The sequence below is a fragment of the Adiantum capillus-veneris genome, chromosome 13, assembly GCF_014529385.1.
Source record: "Adiantum capillus-veneris isolate H3 chromosome 13, ASM1452938v2, whole genome shotgun sequence".
Classification (NCBI taxonomy): domain Eukaryota; kingdom Viridiplantae; phylum Streptophyta; class Polypodiopsida; order Polypodiales; family Pteridaceae; genus Adiantum; species Adiantum capillus-veneris.
The window spans coordinates 148,432,154-148,456,654 of NC_140943.1; the positions used below are offsets into that span (position 1 = coordinate 148,432,154).

The 24,501-nt window shown below is 45.2% G+C and overlaps 1 protein-coding gene across 4 annotated transcripts in view; it reads right to left on the reverse strand.

Moving 5' to 3' along the window:
- The window catches only part of LOC147445060 (ARM repeat superfamily protein), a 178,671-nt gene that overhangs the window by 11,874 nt on the left and 142,296 nt on the right, over positions 1 to 24,501 (reverse strand). For 3 of the 4 annotated variants that reach the window (XR_015190076.1, XM_086527548.1, XM_086527549.1), the window contains 4 exons: positions 8,116 to 8,146; positions 7,787 to 7,909; positions 7,485 to 7,705; positions 7,261 to 7,356 (listed from right to left, as the gene is read on the reverse strand). Coding sequence is in view for 2 of the 4 variants with exons in the window: in XM_086527548.1 (XP_086383674.1) it covers positions 7,261 to 7,356; positions 7,485 to 7,705; positions 7,787 to 7,909; positions 8,116 to 8,146 (471 nt within the window). In the remaining 2 variants the exon portion in view is untranslated. Of the gene's footprint in view, positions 1 to 7,260; positions 7,357 to 7,459; positions 7,706 to 7,786; positions 7,910 to 8,115; positions 8,147 to 24,501 lie in introns of all 4 variants that reach the window. The other variant, XR_015190077.1, reaches the window with a different exon arrangement.

The window sequence follows — 24,501 nt, forward strand, 5'->3', positions numbered from 1 at the left end:
GGCCCAAACCCTTCTCTGAATAGACAGTGAAAACGACCTCGTATCTCATAGTATACTATGCAATGACATATGTAATGTACTTCTGTCTCTGGCTCTAGATGGCATAAGCGGCATATTCTGTTATTTGCCGGTGTCCCTCTGAATCTGTCAGTCTCAGTCTTGAGCTGATGTGAGGACGTGCGTATCTGGCCAATGGACACAGAAGCCGTCAATGTCTCACCTGTTTGCAAGCCGCGAGCAAAGGCAACCTTCATGCTCACCAATAAGCGGATGGCGCAGATGGAGAGGGAAATGAAGGAATGGAAAACAGAGATGGAAGGATGGTGGAAGGAGAAGGCCAACCTCCTTCAGATGGTCTTCAATGAAGGCGCACAATGGAAGAAGGAGAAAGAGAGCCTTAACGCAGAAATACAGACACTCAAAGAAGAAGTATCAACCCTCAAACATGAGAACCCAAACGCCGAGATACGGGTACTCAAAAAAGAAGTCTCAGCCCTTAAACAGGAGCTTGCTGATAGAGTAAGCAATGGACTAGAGGAAGGCGAATTTCAACCCTCGGTAATTGATGAAATCAAGGAAATTAAGGAACAAGTAAGGTTGATCACAGAGGAAGAGAAACTGAGTGTGGCAAAGACATCTTCATGGGCGGAGATGATAACAAGGACACAGGAAAAGGCGGACGAGGCTGAAAAATGGATGGAGGTCGCCAAGAAAGGGAAAGGTCAAGAAACTCCTTGTACACCGACGCTTATTAACATGACTCTCGAAGAGGAACAAAGAAGGCGGATGCGAGCACTGCATGTGAGAGTGACCGGTCTCAAGGAGATAAACAACGTGGAGAAAGAGGTCACAAGCCTTACATCCATGATGGGGATGGAAAAGCTTTTGCACACAAATGCATGGAGGGTAGGTAAGAAAAGTGATGGCCCGGGAGAGTCTTCAAAGGGGAGAGCTCTCATACTACGCTTCCCCTCGTCGGAAGAGAAGAAGGAATTCTTGAGGAAGAGGCCTACTCTCAAAAAGACAGTTATTTTCCTCGGTGATGCCCTGACCCTCTCACAGCTCGCACATATGAGAGAGGTAATGCCAGAGATTACAGCGGCAAGGGAGAAGGGAAAGATAGCCTTCTACAGAGATGGACGGGTGGTGATTTTAGAGCGGCGTACTGCATGACGGTGCGAGACCTATGGGACCACACTGAAGATGGCTACGACCACACTGAAGATGGCTACCTGGAACTGTAATGGGTCTATGAGGTTGGACGTGGGTGCATTTGAGGAGAGTTTCAAAGACAAGGATATTGTGTTCTTCTTAGTGACTCATCAGGCCCCTGGACAGGTAATGCCACATGTGGTGGGATACAGATGGGAAACAACTCACAGGACAAATGCGAGATCTGAGCACGGGAGTAGAGGTTCACGAGGAGTATCAGTGCTATTCAGAGAGGAACTACAACCATTACTGCATATTGTACGAAGAGATGATCATGCTAGATATATGTGGGTGAGACTGAGAGCCGACACAGGTCGATTCCTATATATTGCCATATGTTACTTTCCTCCCATTACATCAATGTATGCCGCATCCAGAGGGCAGTCGCCATTCTCTATCCTAGATGATGACATTTGGGAGTTTTCAAGGGATGGTGATATCATTCTCCTAGGGGACTTCAGTGCCCGAACGGACAACTCGCAGACAGTCTTCTACGACACCTCAAATGAGGTGCTTCGAGAGCTGGATGCGGTAGCCGGTTTCACATGCTTTCCACATAGACATGGGGCCAGTACAGTAGATTATGTTATGACACAACCGAGCTTTATCCCCTGCATTCAGGATTTCACAGTGGGAGCCAGGCCAGTGGGCATAGCAGTAGATCATGCTCTATTGACACTGTCCGTTAAATTTCAGTATAGTACAACCCAGACACCAGGAGGCAGGCCACACACCCGCTATACATTTACACCAGAGACTGATTTCGTTTATACAGAGGAGATCTGGGACCGTCTATTGGAAGGCACAGCTGGCAGAAATGGTACAGGCCTCTCAGTGGAGGAGTGCACCAATATACTGACTGAGACACTGCATGGGGCTGTATCAGTGGCATATCCAAACACTCAGCCGGGTAAGAGACGACATGCTGGGAGCATGCCACAGAATAGTTGGTATGATGAGGAATGCAGAGAGATGAGGGCACAGCTTCAGAGGGATCTTCAGTTAGGAGTCATCACTTACAAACAGTCTCGGATTGCTTTCCGACGCCTTGTGCGACGGAAGAAGCGAGCTTACCTAGCTCAGATGGAGCGAGACTTATATCAGATGTTCTTGAGTAGGGACTCCGGAGAGGCATGGGGACTCTTCCATGAGCACTCTCCTCCCCCAGTGATTACTTGACCTGATGTGTGGGGCCAATATGCGACATCATTATATACGGTTCCGGGACAAGAACCCCTTCCAGACCCTACCAAGCCTTGCCCAACTACGAGCACTTTCTTTACGCCTGAGATGGTACGAAGGGCCATCGACACGATGAGGACCGGGAAGGCATATGATCATGACGGTCTAGTAGCGGAGCACTTTATACATGCCAAGGATATGCTGATGGAGGTTCTCGCAGTGTTGTTCAATCGTGCCATGTGTGAGGGATTACCTGAGACCTGGAGGTTGTCTAATATTGTGCCCATCTTCAAGGCTGGTGACCCTACAGAGCCTGGGAATTACCGCACTATTATGGTTGGACACTCATTGGCACGACTGTATGCATCTATTCTGGAGCAACACCTGAGTAGCTGGGCAGACGGCGAGGGTGTACGAGCAAGGGTCAGGCCGGCTTCAGGAGGGGTTTCTCCACTCTTGATCATATTCTGACACTCAGGGCCATCATTGAGGAGGGCAAAGCACATGGGAGACGGATCTATTGTAGCTTTGTGGATTTTCGCAAAGCATTTGACATGGTACCAAGGGCTCGATTGATGGGCAGACTGCAAGAGATGGGGGTGCCCATAGAGGTAATTTGGGGGATAATGGCTTTGTACAAATCAGTGGTGGGACATGTACGCACTCCAGAAGGGGTATCTGATTTAGTTCACTCTACTATTGGAGTGAAACAAGGTTGCCCATTGTCTCCTACTCTATTCGGTATGTATGTGGATGAGCTGTCTGATTACATTGACAGAAAGGGTGACAGGGGTGCCCTGCTGGCAGGGACGTGGATCCCATTGTTGCTTTATGCTGATGATATTGTACTGATATCTGACTCACCAGAAGGTATGCAACGACATCTGGACGCACTACGCAGTTTTGCAGAGGATAGTGGCCTGGGTGTAAACCTAGGTAAAACAAAGGTTATGGTGTTTAACACCACACCGCAATGGATCAGGAGATCAATACCTACTTTCAAATATGGTCAGGAGATTGTGGAGTATACAGATGCATATACTTACCTGCGGGTAGTCTTCACGGGGCCGAGATTTTCTTTGAGAAGAGCAGCACAGACTAGACTAACTAGAGCCAGTGCGGCTCTGAGAGAGAGAGAGAGAGAGAGAGAGAGAGAGAGAGAGAGAGCAATGAAATTGAAATGAAATGTTATATTAACGACTCCAAAAGTCAAAATGACCTATGAGACTAAAAGCTACACCACATGGGAAAGAGAGAGAGAGAGAGAGAGAGAGAGAGAGAGAGAGAGAGAGAGAGAGAGAGATTTGAAAGAAAGAAAGATTTTCTAACGTCTATGTGAGGCCAAAGTCGGCCTTTGAGACAAATCAAGTATACATGTGTGTATGTCTTCCATCTATCTGAAACTTCAAAAGACAAAACGATCCAAAAACAACCATGCAAATGCATGGGAAGATCGGGAGAACACAGGTGGGTGAGCCATCATCTGGGCTCGTCTCTCCTCAACAGCTCGACGCTCTCGGTCGGGATCTCCTTGATCTGTCTGTGGTGGAGTGTCCATCTGAAAGTGACCTCTTTCTTTTGCCAAGCGTGAAGAGGTGATGCTATCTCTGCAAAATTCGTGATTAAACCCTCTATAGTAGGAACACAATCCCAAGAATCTTCTGACATCGTGCACAATCCTCAAGTCTGGCCATGTCTTAATAGCTTGTTTGCCGAATCCATTCTGACACCATCCTTTGACACTATGTGGCCAAGAAAGTGGATCTCTTCGAAGAAGAATTCACTTTTCTTAGGATTAACAAGTAACCTGTGACTGCTCAGCTCTTCGAACAAAATGGTCAAGTGACACCTATGCTCCTCTTCATTCTTTGAATAGACTATCATGCCATCGAAGAACGTCCCAACAAACTGTTGATGCGAGCGAAAAATCCGGTCCATAATCCTGCTGAACGTGGCAAGAGCATTTGTTAGACCAAACGGCATTATTAGGAACCAAATGTCGTTCTAAACGCATTCTTGTGCACATCGAATCTAATGGTACCCACTCTTAAGTCTATCTTGCTGAACATTGAAGCACCCTCTAAACGATCAAGAATATCATCAATCCTTGGAATAGGAAACCTATTCTTGATTGTATTCTTATGCAACGCACGGTAATCAATACACATGCGCCATGAGCCATTCTTTTTCTGTACTAGGAGCACTGGAGAGCAAAAGGGTGAAGAACTAGGTTGGATCATTCCCTTCTCTAATAACTCCTCGACCTGGCTTATAATTTCTTTCTGTTGTGCCGCGCTAACCCTGTAGGGAGGTCTATTTGGTGGGCTACACCCTGGGACCAAATCTATCCGATGGTCCTCAGATCTCTCTGGTGGCACTTGCAACGATAATAAATCAAAAAAACAAGCACTAAGCTCTCGCAAAAATGCTGACCTTTCTTTATCTAACACAGATAAATTTGACTGACAATTATTTGAGACATCACGTGCAAAAATCAAGATCATGTTTGATAATCTTCCTAATCTCTGAATGTGTGAGGCTGAAAGAGGGTTCATCCAGGGAATACTGAAAAGAGGGCAGCCTGTCCATACTAAATCCATGTAGCTCAAACCAAGATGATGCCTGTGCAAACCAACATTAAGTATCACCATAACTGGCCAGTTGTCGCGATGACTCAAGCGCTAGTCGTGCATATCTGTTTTGCGTGGTAGCTCTCATGTGCTATAAATGAAAGACACTGATCCAGCAAGACCCTCCACTACAATTGGTGGTGCGCTCATCTCAGCTCTGATAATCTCATGTGGCACTGCGGCTTTCGCCCAGATCAACCGGGAGATCATGGAGATCCCATCCATCATACGTGCCGCCTGATCTACTATGATGATCCAGGCTAGGCCCCCATATCTTCACTCCATAAAGCATGGTGCAAGTAACCAATGTGTCAAATAGCCACAACTTAGTGCGTGGCTCTGAAACTGCACCTGTGAACATATCGTCTCTAGTCCTGCTAATGCTGAATAACCCCTCGTCAATCTCGCCTCTGCAGCACCTCTCATAGAGAAAGTAGGTCCACTAAATACAACACCAAGATATGTATAAGAGTTTACATACTCTACTACCTCATGTCCATATGTAAAAATAGGTGCTGATCTCCTGACCCACTGCGTTGTAGTATTGAATACCATAACCTTGGTTTTGCCAAGGTTGATGGAGAGCCCACTGTCACCTAGGTCCAAGCCGCAAGAAATAACAATGACTACACAATCACATTAGTGAAGCTACTGTTTACTATCAGTCTCATTGCATTAAAAAATTGGCAATTATATCATAAAAGTGCCCCTATGTAAGAGTAAAAGCTTTCCCATGTGACCAGATTTTGTCCATAAGGAAGTCTTGCATGGTTTCTTGATCTCCGCACCTGAGGGTGAGTCCTTGGCCTTTAATCAACAGATACACAGGGTCCATCACCATGAGAAACCAGTTGTGCTGCAAACACTGGCCCACATCTTGTCTGACAAGATAACAGTGGGACACCTGGTCACCAACGTGGTTGCCAGAGTGGCACCTGTCCTTACCAGTGGTTATCGCCATATGTGAAAATTCAAGGAGGAAAATCTACCGAGGGTTACCGAGATATGAGAGAGTTAATTCTCTGCGATTGCAAGTTAGCATCTGCTTTACGTCTGCAGACCCTCTACTTGCTTACTGCAAGCAGAGTTTATGCTTACAAGAAGGGCCTCTGATCGAATACAAGCACGAAGAATAAATCAGCTTTTAAACCAGCACTGCGCACTAACAATTTAAAAGTGTGGATAGGCTAAGTCGTGGGCTGCTAACGAAGGTAAACTAGCGTTTCAAATTAGTGGTCCATGTGCAGATTTGTGAAGTAGTTCCTTCAACATCAAACCCTGTGCCTATTATGAGCATGCCCTTAAGTTTATACCATACAATCCCTTCCAAGCCCAGTAAGGAACAGGCTCTCTGCTTGCACTGAGCTCTTCATAAACTTTGAATCAGCCAACTTATTATCCCAACACAAGCAATTGTTGCAACTTACCAAAAGTGAATAACCTACAATATATAGTATACATTGTCAAAGATGGAGTGAAGCTGAAAATTGACTTCCCCCATTACATTCTTGAAAGAGAGGCCAAACTTAATATATCTAGATGAATCCAGGATAAGCCCAGATTCACTCTCAAAGGAAGGTACAAGGTATAAACTCATGGTAGTCGACCACAAGACAAAATAACCATCAGCTCCATCATGCATAGAATTGGCTAAATGCTACAACATCCCACTCACGTTTTCAGTGCCCAGTATGCTCCCACACACCCACACCACACACACACACACACACACACACACACACACACACACACACGAGAAAACATCAATACAAAGATCTGCATCCTGAGATTCTGCCATAACTCAAGAGATGCAGACCAAACTTATGTCAAAACGTTTTTTAATTCTCTCAAACCTTCCGTCCAGTATGGAACTCAGATCCTCTAGTCACAGGCAGCTATTATGCTGCTATACATCTCACTTTGCAATTTACAATTCTTCAAACCTTACTGCCATCTCCATTCCTATTGAGGCTATTTGGAGCTCTAAGGTGCAAAGCTGTTGGCTCCTCATGAGCTATACAATCCCCAGGTTCCACCTTTGATTCTCATTTATAAGGCTGTTTCCTATTCAACCCTAACAAGACTCGCTAGCATATATGATGCAAACTAAATTGGCATAAACAAGAGTGCTAGCTGCTCTCAAGTGCGAGAGGACTAGTTGGCCTACCTTTCAGAGAAAGGTAACTTAACTTTATTTAGCTATATCACCAAGAACAAATTTGCAAAATCATCTCACGTCAATGTAAGGAATAATTGCAGGTCCAATTTCTTGTGCCACCTCTGCTAAGCTTGCAACCACCATCGTACGATCACCAGGGGGACGGGTTGCTTTCTGATCAGCACAAAAAGGAGATTAAGTAAAACTTTCGCAAAGCTCTGCAAAAGCAGAGGGAAAAAAAATCAGTCAAAACTCCAGCTTTACACAGCCAACTTGCCAAGGGGCCAAACAGGAATATTAACTGCGAACTTCATTAATGGTTCAAACTGCTGGCGCAGAATGGGTTCAAATGCAGGTCCCATGCATTTGGCAAGAGCGGGCAGAAGATCAGTGACAGCATCCATCAGTATTTCATCATGCTCACAATCTTCATCCTCTTCTTCACCATCTGTATCGCCCGTTTCCTGGCAAATGGCCTCCTCGCGGAGCAGCAATAGAATGGCTTCTGTTAAAGAGCCAACATCTGTTTGCCACAGAAGTTAAAGGCAGTCAGCTACACAACCAATCAAAAGTCCCAAGCAAACACATAGACAAGCTCACTTACAAGGCTCCACATTTAGGTAGTGAACATCCTGTAATATTTCAACTACGCAGGAGCAAACCTGAGCAACTGTCTCTTTGTCCTCATCCTCATTGAAGGCTCTAAGATATAATCCCATGATGGTGTCTTAACATCCCCCCCCCCCCCCCCCCCCCCCCCCAAAACCACAAAAAAAGGATGAAGAAAAAGGGAGAAACAAACCAAAACCCAAGAGGAGCAGGACAACAGGAAAAATGCACCCCCATACGCACACAGAAACACGTTATGTCAGTGTAAGAGAATTGAAGTTGCATCCAAGCCCTGAACTGCTTGCACGTATTAAGCATACTTACCAAGTACTTGCTTTGCTTCCACAGAGAGAACCTGCAATCATGAAAGACATTGGGTTAGGAAACAATCGAAAATTTAAGCAGAACTAATACACAATTGCAATCACTCAACCTGTGTAACTGAGCCTTTGGGTACCCCTTATCCTTCACACAACCCCTTTCCTTCCCCTCCTCCAGCACCCCCACCAGCCCCTTTGCCCTCCTCAATGGGCCCACTCTCAGCTTCACCTATCCTATTCCCAACCCACTCGTGCTCCTCCACCCCACTGCGTTTATACGTTCAATAAAACCAAAAGGCAGAAGCCACCAATGATTCTAACAGGACAACAGGACTCTGAGGTTCAATGCACCCCCAGCATATGCCCTCTTTTGGTACTTGTTTATTGTTCTAATCCAAGGACAAAAGGCAGAAGCCACAAATGATTCTAACAGGACAACAGGACAACAGGACTTCGAGGTTCAATGCACCCCCAGCATATGCCCTCTTTTGGTACTTGTTTATCGGGCTCCTCCACCCCACTGCGTTTATACGTTCAATAAAACCAAAAGGCAGAAGCCACAAATGATTCTAACAGGACAACAGGACTTTGAGGTTCAATGCACCCCCAGCATATGCCCTCTTTTGGTACTTGTTTATTGTTCTAATCCAAGGACAGAGTAAATGCCCCAATTCACATACATTTAGAGTACATGATTAGAATCGCTTGTTGATGCAGATAGCTGTGGAAAATGCTTTTGCTTGAGTTTATTGAGATTTCATTGCTCAATGAAATCTCACTGAGAAGGGTCCACTTAGCTATACCATTTATGCAATAGCCACTTGTCAATTGTTGTCCTATCTTGATCATCTTACTGCATTTGATCAGCTTCATGGAATTCCCTAAAAACTCTATTTGTAAAGCTCAAGCACACGCAAAACTCTTTTTGTCTCCCCAGAAACAAAGTAGATAATCTTAAGTTAACAGAGCCAAATCAGCCCAGCGCATTCAATACCAGAAGATAATGTATCTCGATAAGCACAATGGTTCACGTTGCACTTTCATGGTGAGACTAACCATTTGGTTAATGCCTATGTCCGTAATCATGCGAGGAGGTGGATAATAGGGGTAGGCATACGGGCTCCAACTGTTATACCCAGTTGGCAGTGGGGGAGGTGGAGGCAACAGCGGTGGCAAAGGAGGTTGCACCGGGTAGAAGTCAAATGGTTGCACCATGTTCTTGAAAATTCCCCCGATCGGAATAGAAGACTGTGTAGGTTGTCGAGAGAAGGCCCTTGTACTTCCTGGTGTTGGAGGAAAAACTTGAGGCCACAAAGGTGGCAGCATGTAGTTCACTGCTGGAAGCTTTGTAAAATCGGGAGGTTCTTCTTAGAATGCAGGTACTCTATAGAATCAAGAAGCGGCATCTTGTCATGTCTATTTCGGAAGGGATCAGTGTGCTCTTAGAAGAGCAAACACATGAAGCTCTAAGACCACTAAAACAGAAGGACACCACGTACCAACTGAAACAAACAGACTCAAACAAACTTTTAGCAGTAAAAAACACAATTGAACACACACACACACACACACACACACACACACACACACACACACACACACACACACACACACGCAGAAGAAGAAGAAGAAGAGAATTTTAACGTCGTACTATCTCAAGAGACCTTAAAGATCTGGAGAGTTGAACTCAAGAACTGTAATGCAAAAGAAAAATGGCGTAACCAATATACCACACTTGGGTGATAGAAAGGCTATACCATTTTCCTCTTTTTATTAGCGCGTGAACACACACACCTGAGCAGAAGACAATTTTAACCTCGTAGGAAACTATCCCAAGAGATCTTAAAGATCTCTCCAGCTCTCCTCAGTAAAGTGTCTCTATGCATGTGTAACTCAAGTAGATACAGTCCAAGACTTCTCTGATCCTCATAACTCATGACCCTAGATAGAGGCCCAAAACCCTCTTTGAATAGACAAACGGCCTTGTATCTCATAGTACTTTGTGCAATGACATATGTAATGTAACTCTGTCTCTGGCTCTAGATAACATAAGTGGCATATCCTGCTATCTGCTCGTATCCCTTTGAATCTGCCAGTCTCAATCTCGAACTGATGTGAGGATGTGTGTATCTGGCCAATGGCACAACACAAACCATGAGAAAGATGTGTGTCCATATAGCTGTGTCGAATCACAAACCCATCCCCTGTGCGGTGGAGAAGATGCTCTCTATAGAAAGCCATCTTCGTGCCCAGATCTGTACCGGCTCTATCCATGTCCTCCTCGTGTAGAGCTGGGTCAGATCCTGACGAATGAGTCTAGTAATCTCCACCCGTGTCAGAGACATCAAGGGTGCCTGTAGAGAGTACTAAAAAGGAGGCAGACTGTCCATGGTGAAGCCATGTGTCTGAAACCATGATGTCATTTGTGCATACCAGCATGATGTATCCCCCTGTAGAGCTAACTGTCTCGAGGACTCTAGGGCCAACCTCGCATATCTATCTCTGGTAGTATCCCATAGGCTGTGTACTAAGGAGACCAATCTGATAAGCGCCTCAATCTCCATTGGGGGGGGGGGGGGGGGGGGGGGGGGGGGCAGCTAACTCCGCTCGAATGATAGCATGCGGTACGGAAGCCTTGGCTCTAATCAGCCGAGACATCATAGATACCACGGGCCTCTCCATACGTCTCCAACCATCTAGGCCTACAGAAGGTCTCCAAACCTGCACCCCATATGAGAGAGAGAGAGAGAGAGAGTAGCGGAGTTCCACTCCCAGACGCTCTAGCTCCAAAACCCTGGCGCCCCTTTCGGTATTTCTTTTTGACTGCTTCACCAAGGTACATGTGTCCTACAAACTAGGAATGCCACACAGAGAGCCCTAGTTACATATTTAAAGGCCCTTGGCCTAAAAGCAAATGATAGGAAAAGCTATTGCTCCCAAAAGCTATCTGCACAAAAAGTTGGCTCCAAAAATCCGTTCCACGTTTTGCGGCACTCCGCCACGTCAGCATGTTGTGTGTTTTCGGGGTGGGTCCATACAAGCTGCCATGTCAGCAAATATTGGTCTGTTCAAGATGACACATTGTCACTTTTAGGGTTTTAAAACTCGGTCAAAGTGTCCAGCATTGAGCCTTCAATGGCCCTAACGCCCTAGGGGGTGGCCACTTCAGCACCTGTTGACAGATATGCTGCCTTGAGGAAGTTGGAGAGGATGTGTTCATGGGTGCAATTCTAGGAGCCGCACATAGTTGTGGTTATTCGATACTCTAGCTACATCTACTATGCTATATGCCGTCTCAGTACAGAGCCCTAGCATGGATCCTCCAAGAGGTCGAACTTGTTATGGATGGAGGCCGATGGAGAGACCATTTGTCACCATGATATCTAGGATGATCTAGAGTAATGGCTTTGTCCCACGTGAGAATTTCAAGAGCAGATTGGTGGTACAGCTATCATAGTGGAGGCACTCACTAGATCATAATTATTTATGCATAGCTTATGGGAGCTCCAAGACAGAGATATATTCAGATAGCTCTAGAGTCCTCTAGACAGCTTGCACAGAGAGGAGACACAACTTAGTGATTTGCACAAATGTCGGCATGGTTTGATCTATATGTATTTCGTATGGACAGACTACCACCATTTCAGTACTCTCTTCCTGCTCCTACTCTCCTCTGGCAGGATCTGGGATCAGCCAGCTCATCAGGTAGGATATTCCACAGGTTGATATTAGCTGGACATGGTTTTAACCTGTATGAGAGTTCGGTGCAAAGATGTCTTTCTACAAGAAGCATCTACTTTGTACTATTGAGGAGGGCTTTATGATTCGCCCTAGCTATATGGACATGCATCTCTCACATGAATTGAGATTTGTCATTGCTCAGATACACAGCTCCTCTCACGAGTTGGATATGGGTTACACCAGAGCTCTATTGAGGAGGGCTTTATGATTCGCCCTAGCTATATGGACATGCATCTCTCACATGAATTGAGATTTGTCATTGCTCAGATACACAGCTCCTCTCACGAGTTGGATATGGGTTACACCAGAGCTCAGTGCAAAGGTGTCTTTCTACAAGAAGCATCTTCTTTGCGCTAGTCAGGAGGTCTTTATCATTCATCCTAGATATGCACACATGTATCTCTCACATGCATTGAGATCTTTCATTGCTCAAATACACAGCTCCTCTTAAGAGTTGGAGATAGAGATTGCGAGATACAGTGAAGTGCCATAAGAGCAGCACATGTGCTGAGTTTGTAGCCTGGCACTGAGGACAAGGAGCATTTTATCTGTCATTGCCCTGCTTATTATAAGCTGAGAAAATGTTTCCATTGCTTATTCATATGATACCAAAAAGGAGGGATACAAACTGGACGGGGGTATGAAGAGCTAGACACATGGTCATCCCGTGACCTACTGCATGTATCGCTGCACAATAGTATCAACTTTCTCCGTGGTGAAAAAGTAAGAACGAATCAAGCAGTCCTGAGCAATAGGGCCATGCATCATCCTTCACCAACAGTTCATGAGCAAATCCATCTCTCTGAGGCTCAGGCATCTCAATAATATAGTAACATAGACCAATTGACCTATAAAGCTGGTGTGAGCATAGTACCTTCTTTCTGGTTGGACAACATGAGTGTGAAAGAACATTGATATGCCTCTGTATTTGGCCGGGCCGAAGTAACGAGAAAACATTCCGTGTGTAACAGACTTGGACACACCAAGTCAAGAATCTACCGGAACACGATAGGAATTCACTTCAAAACAGTTCACAATTTGATTCGACACTGGCCCGGCGGAGTTCCGTGCCAGGAGGTATTGGCCCCAAAGACTGGTGCCCCTTTTGGTTTTTTTTTTTGTATTAAATCTGTTGCACAAAGTACAAGGGAGTGGGAGGGTCTCACTCTCAGACTCTGCGTCCAGATGCTCTGAGAAGTGGGAGCCCAAGCCACTAATTTATAGATTTACAAGGGTTGCTAAAAGCAGAGCCCCAAAAGCTGCCCATAAAAAGCATTCAAAAATAATGTAACTCCTCTCACAAGCCTTATGGTAAATAAAGCAACTCAAAGCAATGCCTTGTGTAGAATTTCCTTGCTTTTTCTCATGCAAGCCTGTCACGTCAGCCTTCCGTACGGCCTGTTGCAAAAAGCACCGCAAAACGCAGAATTCCGTACACTACTGCCACGTCAGACCTAACAGTGGGTTTTCCGAAATTATCTGCTGCCGGGGAGGGTGTTTGTGTGCTCTGCTGACAAAGATGCCATGTCACCCATTTGTGACATACCCCCCTCTTGAAAGCATTGTAATCACCCTCAATTACGCCTGCAAAAAAGACAAAAGCCATAAACTGTCTTAGCAGACACTGACTGATAGTACCGACGAACTAGGAACACGCATCTAGCACATGTACCAATCGATAGTCACATCACAGGAGATCACCAAACATCCCTTGACATCAGAGGACATCACATGACAAATTACATTCAAAAATTCATTCAGATCTCAGACCATGATTAATCACCAACGTATTTAACAATCGCATCTAGATCCACTCAAGACCTCATAGATGCCCGATTGACTAATCCTTATTGCAATCACGTCTATCGAGATCTTTCAGACCGAAATGTTGCAGTCATTTCGTCTATCAGTTCGTGCACTTAAACAAGTCAAGAACAAATCAGTATCAAATTATCGGGAATTCCAATTCATAAAGTCATTACAGCAAAATATTCTCAGCTCACAATATCCCTAAAACTCAAAAGAGACATCAGTGACTTTAGTATCAAAAATCGAGGCAATCTGTTTACAAAGGAGCGGAGCGACTCCCCTCTTCTGCATACCCGCTGCACCAGATTCCGCACAAGCTGAGTTCGGGGTTCCATTTAGAATAGACTATGCTAATCAAAATGCTTCAAAATAAAGATTCACAATCTGAGGAGTATCTGCTAGGTCCTCCTTCTCCATCCACTTCGCATCCAATACAGGATAGTTCTTGAATTTAACCAAGAACCGCCTTATCGCTTCACCCTTAATCTTTCTGTCTTGATGTGCCAATATCTGTTCTGGAACAAGGATCTCCTCGTTTTCTTTTACTTCGGGTTCCTCATCAGGCTCCCCATCTGCGGGCACATCGCCTTTAAAAGGCTTCACGAGACTCACATGAAAAGCATTGTGAATTCTCCAAGTATCCGGCAGCTTCAGTCTAAAAGGGACATCATTTATCTTTTCGCAAATCTCGAAAGGTCCGTAGTATTGCATACTAAGCTTTGGAAAAAGCCTCTCCTTTCCCTTTTTCTTTCTCAGCCGTACCTTCTCAAAACGTAAGAGCATCCAATCGTTCTCCTTCAATTTCAAATCACAACGATGGCGATCTACTGCCTTTTTCTGTCTTTCTTGATATTTCTACAAAGCCTCCCGGACCTTGGCAAAAGCCGTGTCCAAGTCCCACGTGTACTTGTCGGTTTCAAAAATCTTATCTTTCGTGGTTAGGAAGGGTGGAACCTTCGTAGCACCTTCAGTAATCTCAAATGGTGTCTTCCCCGTCGAAGAGTGTATCGTGTTATTGTAGGCAAATTCCACCAAAGGTAAATACTTTTTCCATTGAGTCTTCTGATCCGAGATGTAAGACTTCAAAAAATCTAGTACCACTGAATTGGCAATCTCTGATTGCCCGTCAATTTACGGGTGGAACGATGACGAGAACTGCAACCGCGTCCCAACGTTCTCCCAAATAGCCTTCCAAAACAAACTCGTGAATCTGGGTCTTTGTCGGAGACAATCGTTTCAGGCATGCCATGTAATCTGAAGATCTGAGCCACAAACAGTCTCACAAAGTGATCCGGCTTGATTGTTTTCTTCATTGGTATGAAATGAGCTTGCTTGCTAAATCTGTCAATAACAGTCCAGATACCATCGTGACAACTTTGTGATCTCGAGAGATCAAAAATGAAATCCATTGCGATACTTTCCCAGGGACGGGTACGTATGGCTAAAGACTGTAACAAACCTTGTGCTTTATGCCTGTCAAACTTGACCTTTTGGCATACCAAGCAATTGCGTACAAAATCGTCCACATCCTTCTTGAGTCCCGGCCAAAAGAAGTATCTCTCCACACCTTTCAAGGTGGTAGCTATGCCGCGGTGACCCGTAAAAGGTGGCCAGTGGCATTCGGTTAAAACCTTTTCCCTCAACGGCTGTGTAACGCACAACATCGTTTTCCTCATAAAGTAGCCATCCCAATGGAATATACCGCTACTAGCTCCCTATTCCGTATCCGAGTGAAAATATCTGCAAAATTTGTATCTGTGGCATACTGATCAACCTTATCCTCGAAGCTCCTATGGTATATCGTGGAAATAGCCAGAACCAACGGCTTCCGAGACAAAGCATCTGCCATCAAGTTCTTCTGTCCCTACACTTGGACAATCAGGAAATGAAACTGTGACACAGTGTTCGGGAAAAGTGTCCCTCAGCTTAACCTTGAGCCGGTTGCAAAATCAAAGTAGCCGGTTGAGGGGAGTGCAAGAAGGAGAAAATTCCGCTTGAAATACATGGAAAATAGTGTAATTTTGCAAAAACACTGGCTAGTAATGTAAAATTACTAGTTCAGATTTGTCTTGGAGGGATTTTTGTATGTTTGTGAAAATGATTTTTCCCGAACACTGTTGCGACAAGATGTTCGCCCACCGCATCTGCTTTTCCGATAGATGCTTTTGTGACAAGAAGTAGCGTAAGCTCTGATGGTCTGTGAAGACAGTAAAATCCACTCCGAGTAGGTAATGTCGCCACTGAGTAAGAGCATGGATAACCACCAAAAGCTCTTTCTCATAAATTTGTGCTGTCAATTCTGGCTTTGAAAACAATCGGCTTTCGTAGGCAATGACATGGCCTTCTTGCATTAAGACCGCACCCAGACTACAACCACAAGCATCACAATATACTTCAAATGACGTGCAAGTTCGGCAAAGTCAAAGCTGGTCCTGTAGTCAATTTCTCTTTTAGTGTCTGAAAGGCACTCACCTGTGTGGGTCCCCACAAGAAAGGGACTCTTTTCTGTGTCAAGATATGCAAAGGAGAAGCAACCTCTGCAAACTTTCGAATGAACCGCCTGTAGCATGAACACAATACCAAGAAGCTTCTAACTTCATGGACATTCTTCAAATCGGGCCAATCACGGATAGTCTCTATCTTGACCGGGTCCATCTGCACTCTTGTTGCTCGGACAATGTGTCTCAAAAAGTGTATCTCAGGTAGGTAAAATTCACTTTTCTTCGCATTAATCACCAACTTGTGATCTTGTAATGCCTGAAAGACCCGTAACAGATGTTCTCTATGTTCTACCTCATCCCTGGAGAAAACAATGATGTCGTCGAAGAAAGTGCCAACAAATAGTCTCTACTCTCGAAAGATCCTGTCCATCATCCGGTTAAATGTTGCAAGAGTATTGGTTAGGCCAAAAGGCATCACCAAAAACTCAAGTAACCCAAAAGTCATCCGAAAAGTTGTCTTGTAGACATCTCTCGACGCGATTTGGATCTGATGATATCCGCTCTTCAAATCGATCCTGCTAAAACACGAGGATTCCTGTAGTCGGTCAAGAATATCATCGATCCTAGGAATCGAAAATCTGTGTCTTGATGGTAATTTTGTTGAGAGCTCTATAATCTATGCACATTCTCCAAGATCCGTCTTTCTTCAAAACCAACAACATTGGAGAGCAGTACAGGGAAGTACTTGGATGGACAAGACTCTTTTCCAGAAGGTCTTTCACTTGGTTCATAATTTCTTTGTTCTCGGCTCGGCTCACACGGTAAGGTGGCCGGTTAGGTGGTGTGCTTCTAGGTATCCGATCAATGGTATGATCCTCAAGACGAGCTCGTGGTAACTTGCCTGGCACGCCCTCTGAAAAGCAATGGGCATGAGTGTGAAGAAAATCTTGGCGTTCTTTATCAAGTTCAAACATATTTCTCTTATTCTCATCATTCAACTCTTTCAAAAAGATCGAGTAAACAAAGAGACTCGATTTCATAAACTTTGAAACGGCCGAAGCCAAGACAATAGGGACAGACTCGCCCTTAAGTTTTACAGCAAGTACAATAGTTCGACCCTTCTCTGTAGTCAAAGTCACTTTTCTCGCCCGATAGTCGACCACGGCATTGTTCTTATGGTACCAGGGAATTTATAGGAGGACATCACAACCTTTCAAGGCATTATGTAGAAGTCCTCATGCCCCAAATACCCCTGACAATGCAGCCGAAGTTTGCCAATGACAAGTGTAATGGCTACGTCCCTGCCGGGTGCCGCTAGCACTGCCTCTGCTAGTGGTCCCATCCGATCGGGTGTGATCTCGAGCCGCGCCTCCAATTCAGGTGAAATGAAGTTGGCCTTGGCTCCCCCATCAGAGAAAATCAGGGCTTCTTGGTCTTTCACTTTACCCCAAGCTCGGCAAAGTTATGTACTATCGTCAATCGTGCTTGGGTCAATACCCATGCAATTTGGAACCAGTCCTGCTTTCATCTTGCCTTTTCATCCACGTTCCTCAGCTGCTTTCAAACCGTCACGCCTGTCTTCATCTTTGTCGTTCTGCTCTTTCAGTGCCTTTTTAGGGCACTTCGCGGAGATATGCAAAGTTTTCCCACATCCAAACCACTTCCCTTCTTTGATGTAGTTAGCTCTCTCTCAAAGAGTAAGCTTGGGTCGTGCACCCTTTTCTTTCTTTTCTGGGTTGCGTCTGTTCGGTCCTTTGCGTCATGATTTCATCTGTGAGGTGGGTCAAATTGCCTGAATGAATGGCAAAACCCCGTTTCGCATGACTCATCAGTTCCTGAATGGAATCTGACTTTTGCTCTAAGCAATGATCTCGGATCTTTGTAGGAGGTTCCAAGGTAAACCGCTCAATCTATTCTTTGAACGAGATCTTCTGAAATGAAGAAGTTGGTAGAAAAGAGCTCCAGCATCTCTCACAATATACGTCCTATGTATCCTTCTTGGTCATCCGAAGATGGTTCCAAGCAATTCGTATATCGCGCTCGTACTCTTGAGTCAACCATGAAGAAATAAAAAGCCTTTTAAATTTCAGCCATTTAAGTGGCGCTTTCTTGTTCAATAGAAGAGTGGACCACCAAGTTCGAGCATTTCCCTTGAAGTAAGAGGTAGCCCTCCGAATCTTGCAGTGCTCTGAGTAATATCCTTCAAAGAAAGCTATGTCAAACTGCTGTATGAAGGCCAAAGCCTTCGAAGCATCTTGAAATCCAAAAAACGTGTCAAATTTAATTGACTGTCCACCTTCTTTAAATTCTCGGATTTTCTTGCTTTTATCTTCCAAAAAATCATACTGGTTGGCTTTATCAAAATTATTCTTCCTTGCATAAAATCCATTGTCGTCGGAGTCCGAACTATCCAAAGACAAGTCCTTTGTAGAATTGTCCGAAACTAGGCGAGATCTAGACTTCTTTGCCTTTTCCTTGCCCTTTCCGAAGCGTTGCTTTTTGCTTCGCTTTTTCCCTTTTCTGTCTTCCTCGCTCGAGTCGGAAGAGCTAGAAGAATTCGAAGAAGAAGAAGAAGAACTAGGTACTCCTTCAAATCGCACACGCTTTTATCTTCCAGAAAGTCATACTGGTTGGCTTTATCAAAATTATTCTTCCTTGCATAAAATCCGTTGTCGTCGGAGTCCGAACTATCCAAAGACGAGTCCTCTGTACAACTGTCCGAAACTAGGCGAGATCTAGACTTCTTTGCCTTTTTCTTGCCCTTTCCGAAGCGTTGCTTTTTGCTTCGCTTTTTCCCTTTTCTGTCTTCCTCGCTCAAGTCGGAAGAGCTAGAAGAATTGTCAGAAGAAGAAGCAGAAGAAGAACTAGGTACTCCTTCAAATCGCACACGCTTCTTCTACTTTCTTGCCGAGGCAAACGTAGATTGACGACCCAAATAACCCGGGAAGTCAATGCCTTTTGTCGTGCTTTTTGGCTTTGTTCTGCGATTCAAAAAGCTGGCTAATCCGTGCATCAACCACCTCTTCTAATTCTTGCTCTGTAAACATCCTCGGAGTAGGAGGTTGCCGCCGCAGTGAGTGCACCTCGTCGAAAGAGGTCTGGGTGAAAAATTTTGCAAGTTTAGGGTCCTTCACAAAATTCATCATCAACTTTGTTGCATCATCGACCAATCAACAATGTTCCATCTCTTCAAGCTCCGCCTGAGTAGGGCGAGGCGGGCCGTACTCCTCGCGTGAATCTTCTTCGTGATCTCTTCCCACATCTCCAGATGCAGAGGAAGTCGACTCTCCTTTGCTCCAATCCATAAGTGCCGCGTAAAAAGGATCGGATTTCCCGGTAGAAGAGAAATCGGCCGCGCTCTGATACCACTGTAACAAACTTGGACACTCCCAAGTTAAGAATCTACCGCAACACGATAGGAATTCACTTCAAAACAGTTCACAATTTGATTCGACACCGACCCGGCAGAGTTCCAAGCCAAGAGGTATTGTCCCCAAAGATTGGAACCCTTTTCGGTATTTCTTTTTGTATTAAATCTCTTGCACAAAGTACAAGGGAGTGGGAGGGTCTCACTCTCAGACTCTGCGTCTAGATGCTCTGAGAAGTGGGAGCCCAAGCCACTCATTTATAAATTTACAAGGGTTGCTAAAAGCAGAGCCCCAAAAGCTGCCCATAAAAAGCATTCAAAAATAATGTAACTCCTCTACAAGCCTTATGGTAAATAAAGCAACTCAAAGGAATTTTTCCCAAAAAGCAGCCTTGCGTAGAATTTCCCTGCTTTTTCTCATGCAAGCCTTCCATGTCAGCCTTCCGTACGGCCTGCCGCAAATAGCACCGCAAAATGCGGAATTCCATACGCTGCTGCCACGTCAGCCGTAACAGTTGGTTTTCCGAAATTATCTGCTACCAGGGAGGGTGTGTGTGCTCTGCTGACAGACATGCCACGTCACCCATTTGTGACACCGTGTGTTTTATTGTTTCGATGCCTTTCATTTCCTTTCATTTTGAAAATCCCACGACAAAACTCAACACGCAACTCACATGTTTCTAGATGTTATAAGCAACATAATAATAGGAGTCTAGTAGGTGGAAACATCCTATATACATAGTCACACAAGAGGTAAAATATGTTGCACCTCACACACTTTGAAACTTAGACCTTTTTTTTTCCATCAACCAGAGAAATGCATTTCATCCCCATGTTTCGAGTTTAATTCGAAATGTTTCGAGCGTCCACATTTCGTTTTGTTTCGAGGGAACAAAACCCATTTTCATGTGACACTAGTACACGCCCTCTGAATGTTGATGCCCTGCTCCTCAAGAGTGTCCTTCTCAATTGCCAACACATGCAAACCTAGGCTTCTCTGGTTTTAATACTCAAAAATACCAAGGAGGTCTCGAGCAGTCCATGGCAATTAAGCCATGAATCATCCTTTGCAAATAGTCCATGTGCAATTGCACCCCCATGAAAGGTGTCTGATTGGCATAACTACATAGCCAGTTAACCTATATACCCCATGTGAGAGTAGTTGTTGTTTGTGGCTGAACTACATTAGCGTAAAAGAACTCTGTAATCTACCTCTGTACTGGCCCTCTTATTTGTGGATGCCCTACTTCTCAGGACTATACACGAGTACCACCCTTGATACATATAGCCCGCAGGGATGAGCAGGCTAGGTACATGTGGGTAAGATTGAGAGCAGAGACAGGCAGATATCTTTACATTGCTACTTGCTACTTGTACATAAGTATGCACCACCCAGAGGACAATCCCCCTTTTCTATTTTGGATGATGACACATGGGAGTTCTCTAGAGATGGTGACATTATCATCCTAGGGGACTTCAATGCTAGGACTGCCCATCATGATACTTCACAGGAGATTCTAAGAGAGCTGGACGTTGCAGAGATTGGGCATGTCCAGACTATCGCAGGATGTGGAACATATTGAATATGGAGGCACTTGATAGACATGGGGACTGCACACGGACTAGCCATCTTGAATGGCCTACAGAGATTTCCTGGTGCGGGAGGTTTTACATGCTTTCCACAGATACATGGAGCCAGCACAGTGGACTATTTCATGGCACAGCCAAGCTTCATATCTAGAATCCAAGATCTCACGGTTGGGCCTAGACCTATTGGTGTGGCAGTGGACCATCTCTTTCCAGTTTAGTGTAGCACACAAGCCATGGGCAGTAGCCCCTACTCGTTATACCTTCACGAGGGAGATGGACACTATATACATAGCTGGGATTTACAGGCGCCTATGCATTGAGGAGCCAAGGCGACCTCTAGAGGAGCTTACTGCTATACTAACACGGACATTCAATGATGCAGCAGCAGATACATACCCGCACACCCAACCTGAGCAGAGAAGCCGTTCTTGGAGCATGCCCCAGAACAGCTAGCACGATGAGGAATGCTGCGAGACTAGAGTCAAACTTCAAATGGAGGTGTTGTTAGGGGACATCACTCACAGACAGTCATAGATTGACTTCCGACGCCTAGTGCTGCGAAAGAAGAGGGCTTTTTTGGCTCAACTAGAGCAGGATCTATACCAGCTATTCTTGAGTCAGGACTCACGTGAGGCATGGTGGCTCTTTCATGAGCACTCTCCCCCCCCTACCATTACCTCTACAGAGGCTTGGGGCCAGTACGCATCATCTTTGTGCACAATTCCTGGACAGCTGCCCCTTCTCGACCCCTCGATCCATGCCCACACATGTTGTGATGTGTTTTGGCGAAATGGTGTGGGCCACCCCAAATTCTTTGAGAGATGTTTTTTAATGCTTTTGGGAGCCTTAGATGTAAATAACGCATGCTTGTACAAAGTGTACAAAAGCGGTGTGTGCCAACTGTCTCTACGCATGTGGGCTAGTGTCACGAGGACGTGGCAGTTATTAACCATGTCACAGAGATGTGGCAACTGCTAACCTTGGTTGTTGGTTTCTTTCCAATGGGGTTTATTTTATTTGTTTTGAGACCCTCTTTTTGAAGTAGCAAACGGTCGGACATTGTATGGCCAATGTGAACGGTAGATTCACCCGCAGACGGGAAGTGGTCGGCACTGGAATTCGTATGGTAAGAGGATGTCTAGGCTCAGAGCAAGATCATATAGGTCCCCCCGTCGCACTTAGCAAGTTGGTGGATACTAGGAAGTGAACTCAATTAAGGCGTAAAGTCAAGGTGGGACTACCAACAAAAAGTATCCGACAGTTGGGCCACATTGCAATTTTGGATGCGGTCCCAATGAGGATAGATGGTCATAAGACCAGTGGGAGCCCAACGGAAGCATCTCCTAAAATTAGGGAACTGCTATTTTGGGCCGTGAAATGTGTTCGCGTCATTACCTCCGGTATGACTAGGGGAACATTTTACAACTCTGCCGCGAAGTCAATTGGGCAACCAGTCAGGATATTTTTAAGCGGCAAGCCCGAAACGGACAAATGCTTGTAAATGCGCCAAGTGTCAACTTTTCATGCACTTTCCTCTTGCAGAAGAATTGGCGCTGAATTTAGAGAAGGGAGAGGCTTCATTTGCAACCTGTCACAGGGTAAGAGCTATGGAGTGCTTCCTTTCCCTCTCATGTACAGTGTGGTGCTAGGAGTGATGCCCTGCACACTACACACTGCTCTCTCTCTCCCCTACGTGCAGTTATGTGATGCCCCACAAGAGGGCTACTCATTTGACTGATGTACAGTTGTGTGGGTTCATGCTTTTGTGCTGAGGCAAGAGCCTCCTTGAGCAGGAACAGGGGTAGCTAGCTGCTGCTCCAAAGCAGGCACTGGTGAGGGTCATAACCTCACCGTACAGGTGCAAAATCAGCGCTGTGTATGCGCTGTAAATTCACTGTTTTTCAACCGTACGGACGCCAGGATCATTGGGAATCGTGCCCCACTGGCAAAGGACAGTTAGGGGACTGTTTGGAGCTGAAAACAGGGCAAAAACCAGTAAATACAGCATGCTGAATTTACTGTTTTTGGACAGGAATCAGAGGGTATACGACAGTGCAAGCGAGTTCCAGCAGGGGAATTGGTTTCGCGCAACTTTTGGGGCTGTTATGCTGCAGAAATTTGGCCAAATCAAATGGTATCTAGGTGGATACACGTGAAGGATTCCCATGACCTTACCTTGTAATTTACCCTCCTAAAGAATAAAGAAATACCGGAAGGGGCGCCAATTTTGGGGCCTACAAGTTGTCGGCGTCTGCTCGGAGCATTCTAGCTTCCGAGCCGTGTGTGTATTCAAGTGTTAACTCCCGTCGCAGGTTCTCTTTGCAAAGAGCTCTGTGTGTGTGTTTAAAGTAGAGAATTTCGGGTGAAAGCCAACGCCTACCGCCCTACGGGCCGGTTTCAGCTAGTTGTGCGGGATACATAGTTTCGTTGTTTCTGTACATAGAAGTGTCGAGACTTTAAAAAGTGAGTAAGTGCTTTAAAAATATGAACAAAAACTGAGTTTTTACCAGCTTCGGGCCGTGAGTAAAGACAGATAGTCACCTGTGAAGAAGAAACTGTGTTGTTGGAGCCTGCGGTGAAGGGTGGGGGTTTTGGTGTAGAGGTGCCCCTCTTGCCTTGCGAGAGCCTGGTGTGGTGTGGTGAGTTGAGAGTGTGATGAAAGTGGGTGCTTAGCTCTGCATATTGACGTCTCTTCATCTTGGTTAAAGGTATGGCAGCCATGTTGTGTGTAGTCCCCTGTGGTGCAGCTAGTCGAGGGTAGACTATGCATTGCAATTCCTTGCTTGAACATACGCAAAAGGGCAAGGTTTTTCCCAAGTTTTCCATCACTTTTTCTGAGTTTTTTGTTAAACTTTGTGGGTTTTCAAATTAACCTTGATTTGGATGGGTTTTGGTCAAACTGTGTGTATATATGGAAGCGCCTATGGAGTCTCTATTAGCACAAGGGAGGGCGTTTGGAAAGAAGTGAAGCTCTTGGTTTTATGAGAAATAGTGCACAGATTTCCATTTTTTTCTTTACTTTTTTCCTTTGGTTTTCTTTGTTCCCTTGCTTCCTTTAGTGCATCCAAGTATAGTGGGAATTGTAGCGATGTAGAGGGAAGCTAGTCGAAGCTAGTCGGGGTTGAGTGTGAGGGAGGCTGTCAAAATTTGTGAGAGAAGATCAGCCCAAATTATCTTTAGAGAGCTGTTCTCTTCGTCCTCTTTTCTTGGTGTTGGTTTGAGGTGTTGTAGAGACCAGCCCCCCAATCCTTCACATAAACTGGTGCCCCCATTGAGGAGAAGAGAATAGTATTTTGCTGCTTTGATTGCCAGGTTGGAGTCCTCTTGGGAATCAACTCTCGGCCTTCCCTAATCTTGGTTTTAAGATGATTTTGTAGGATTTTGAGCACTTGAGAAGGTATTTGGAGACATGTGACCATGTAATTGAGATTTGTGGATAACT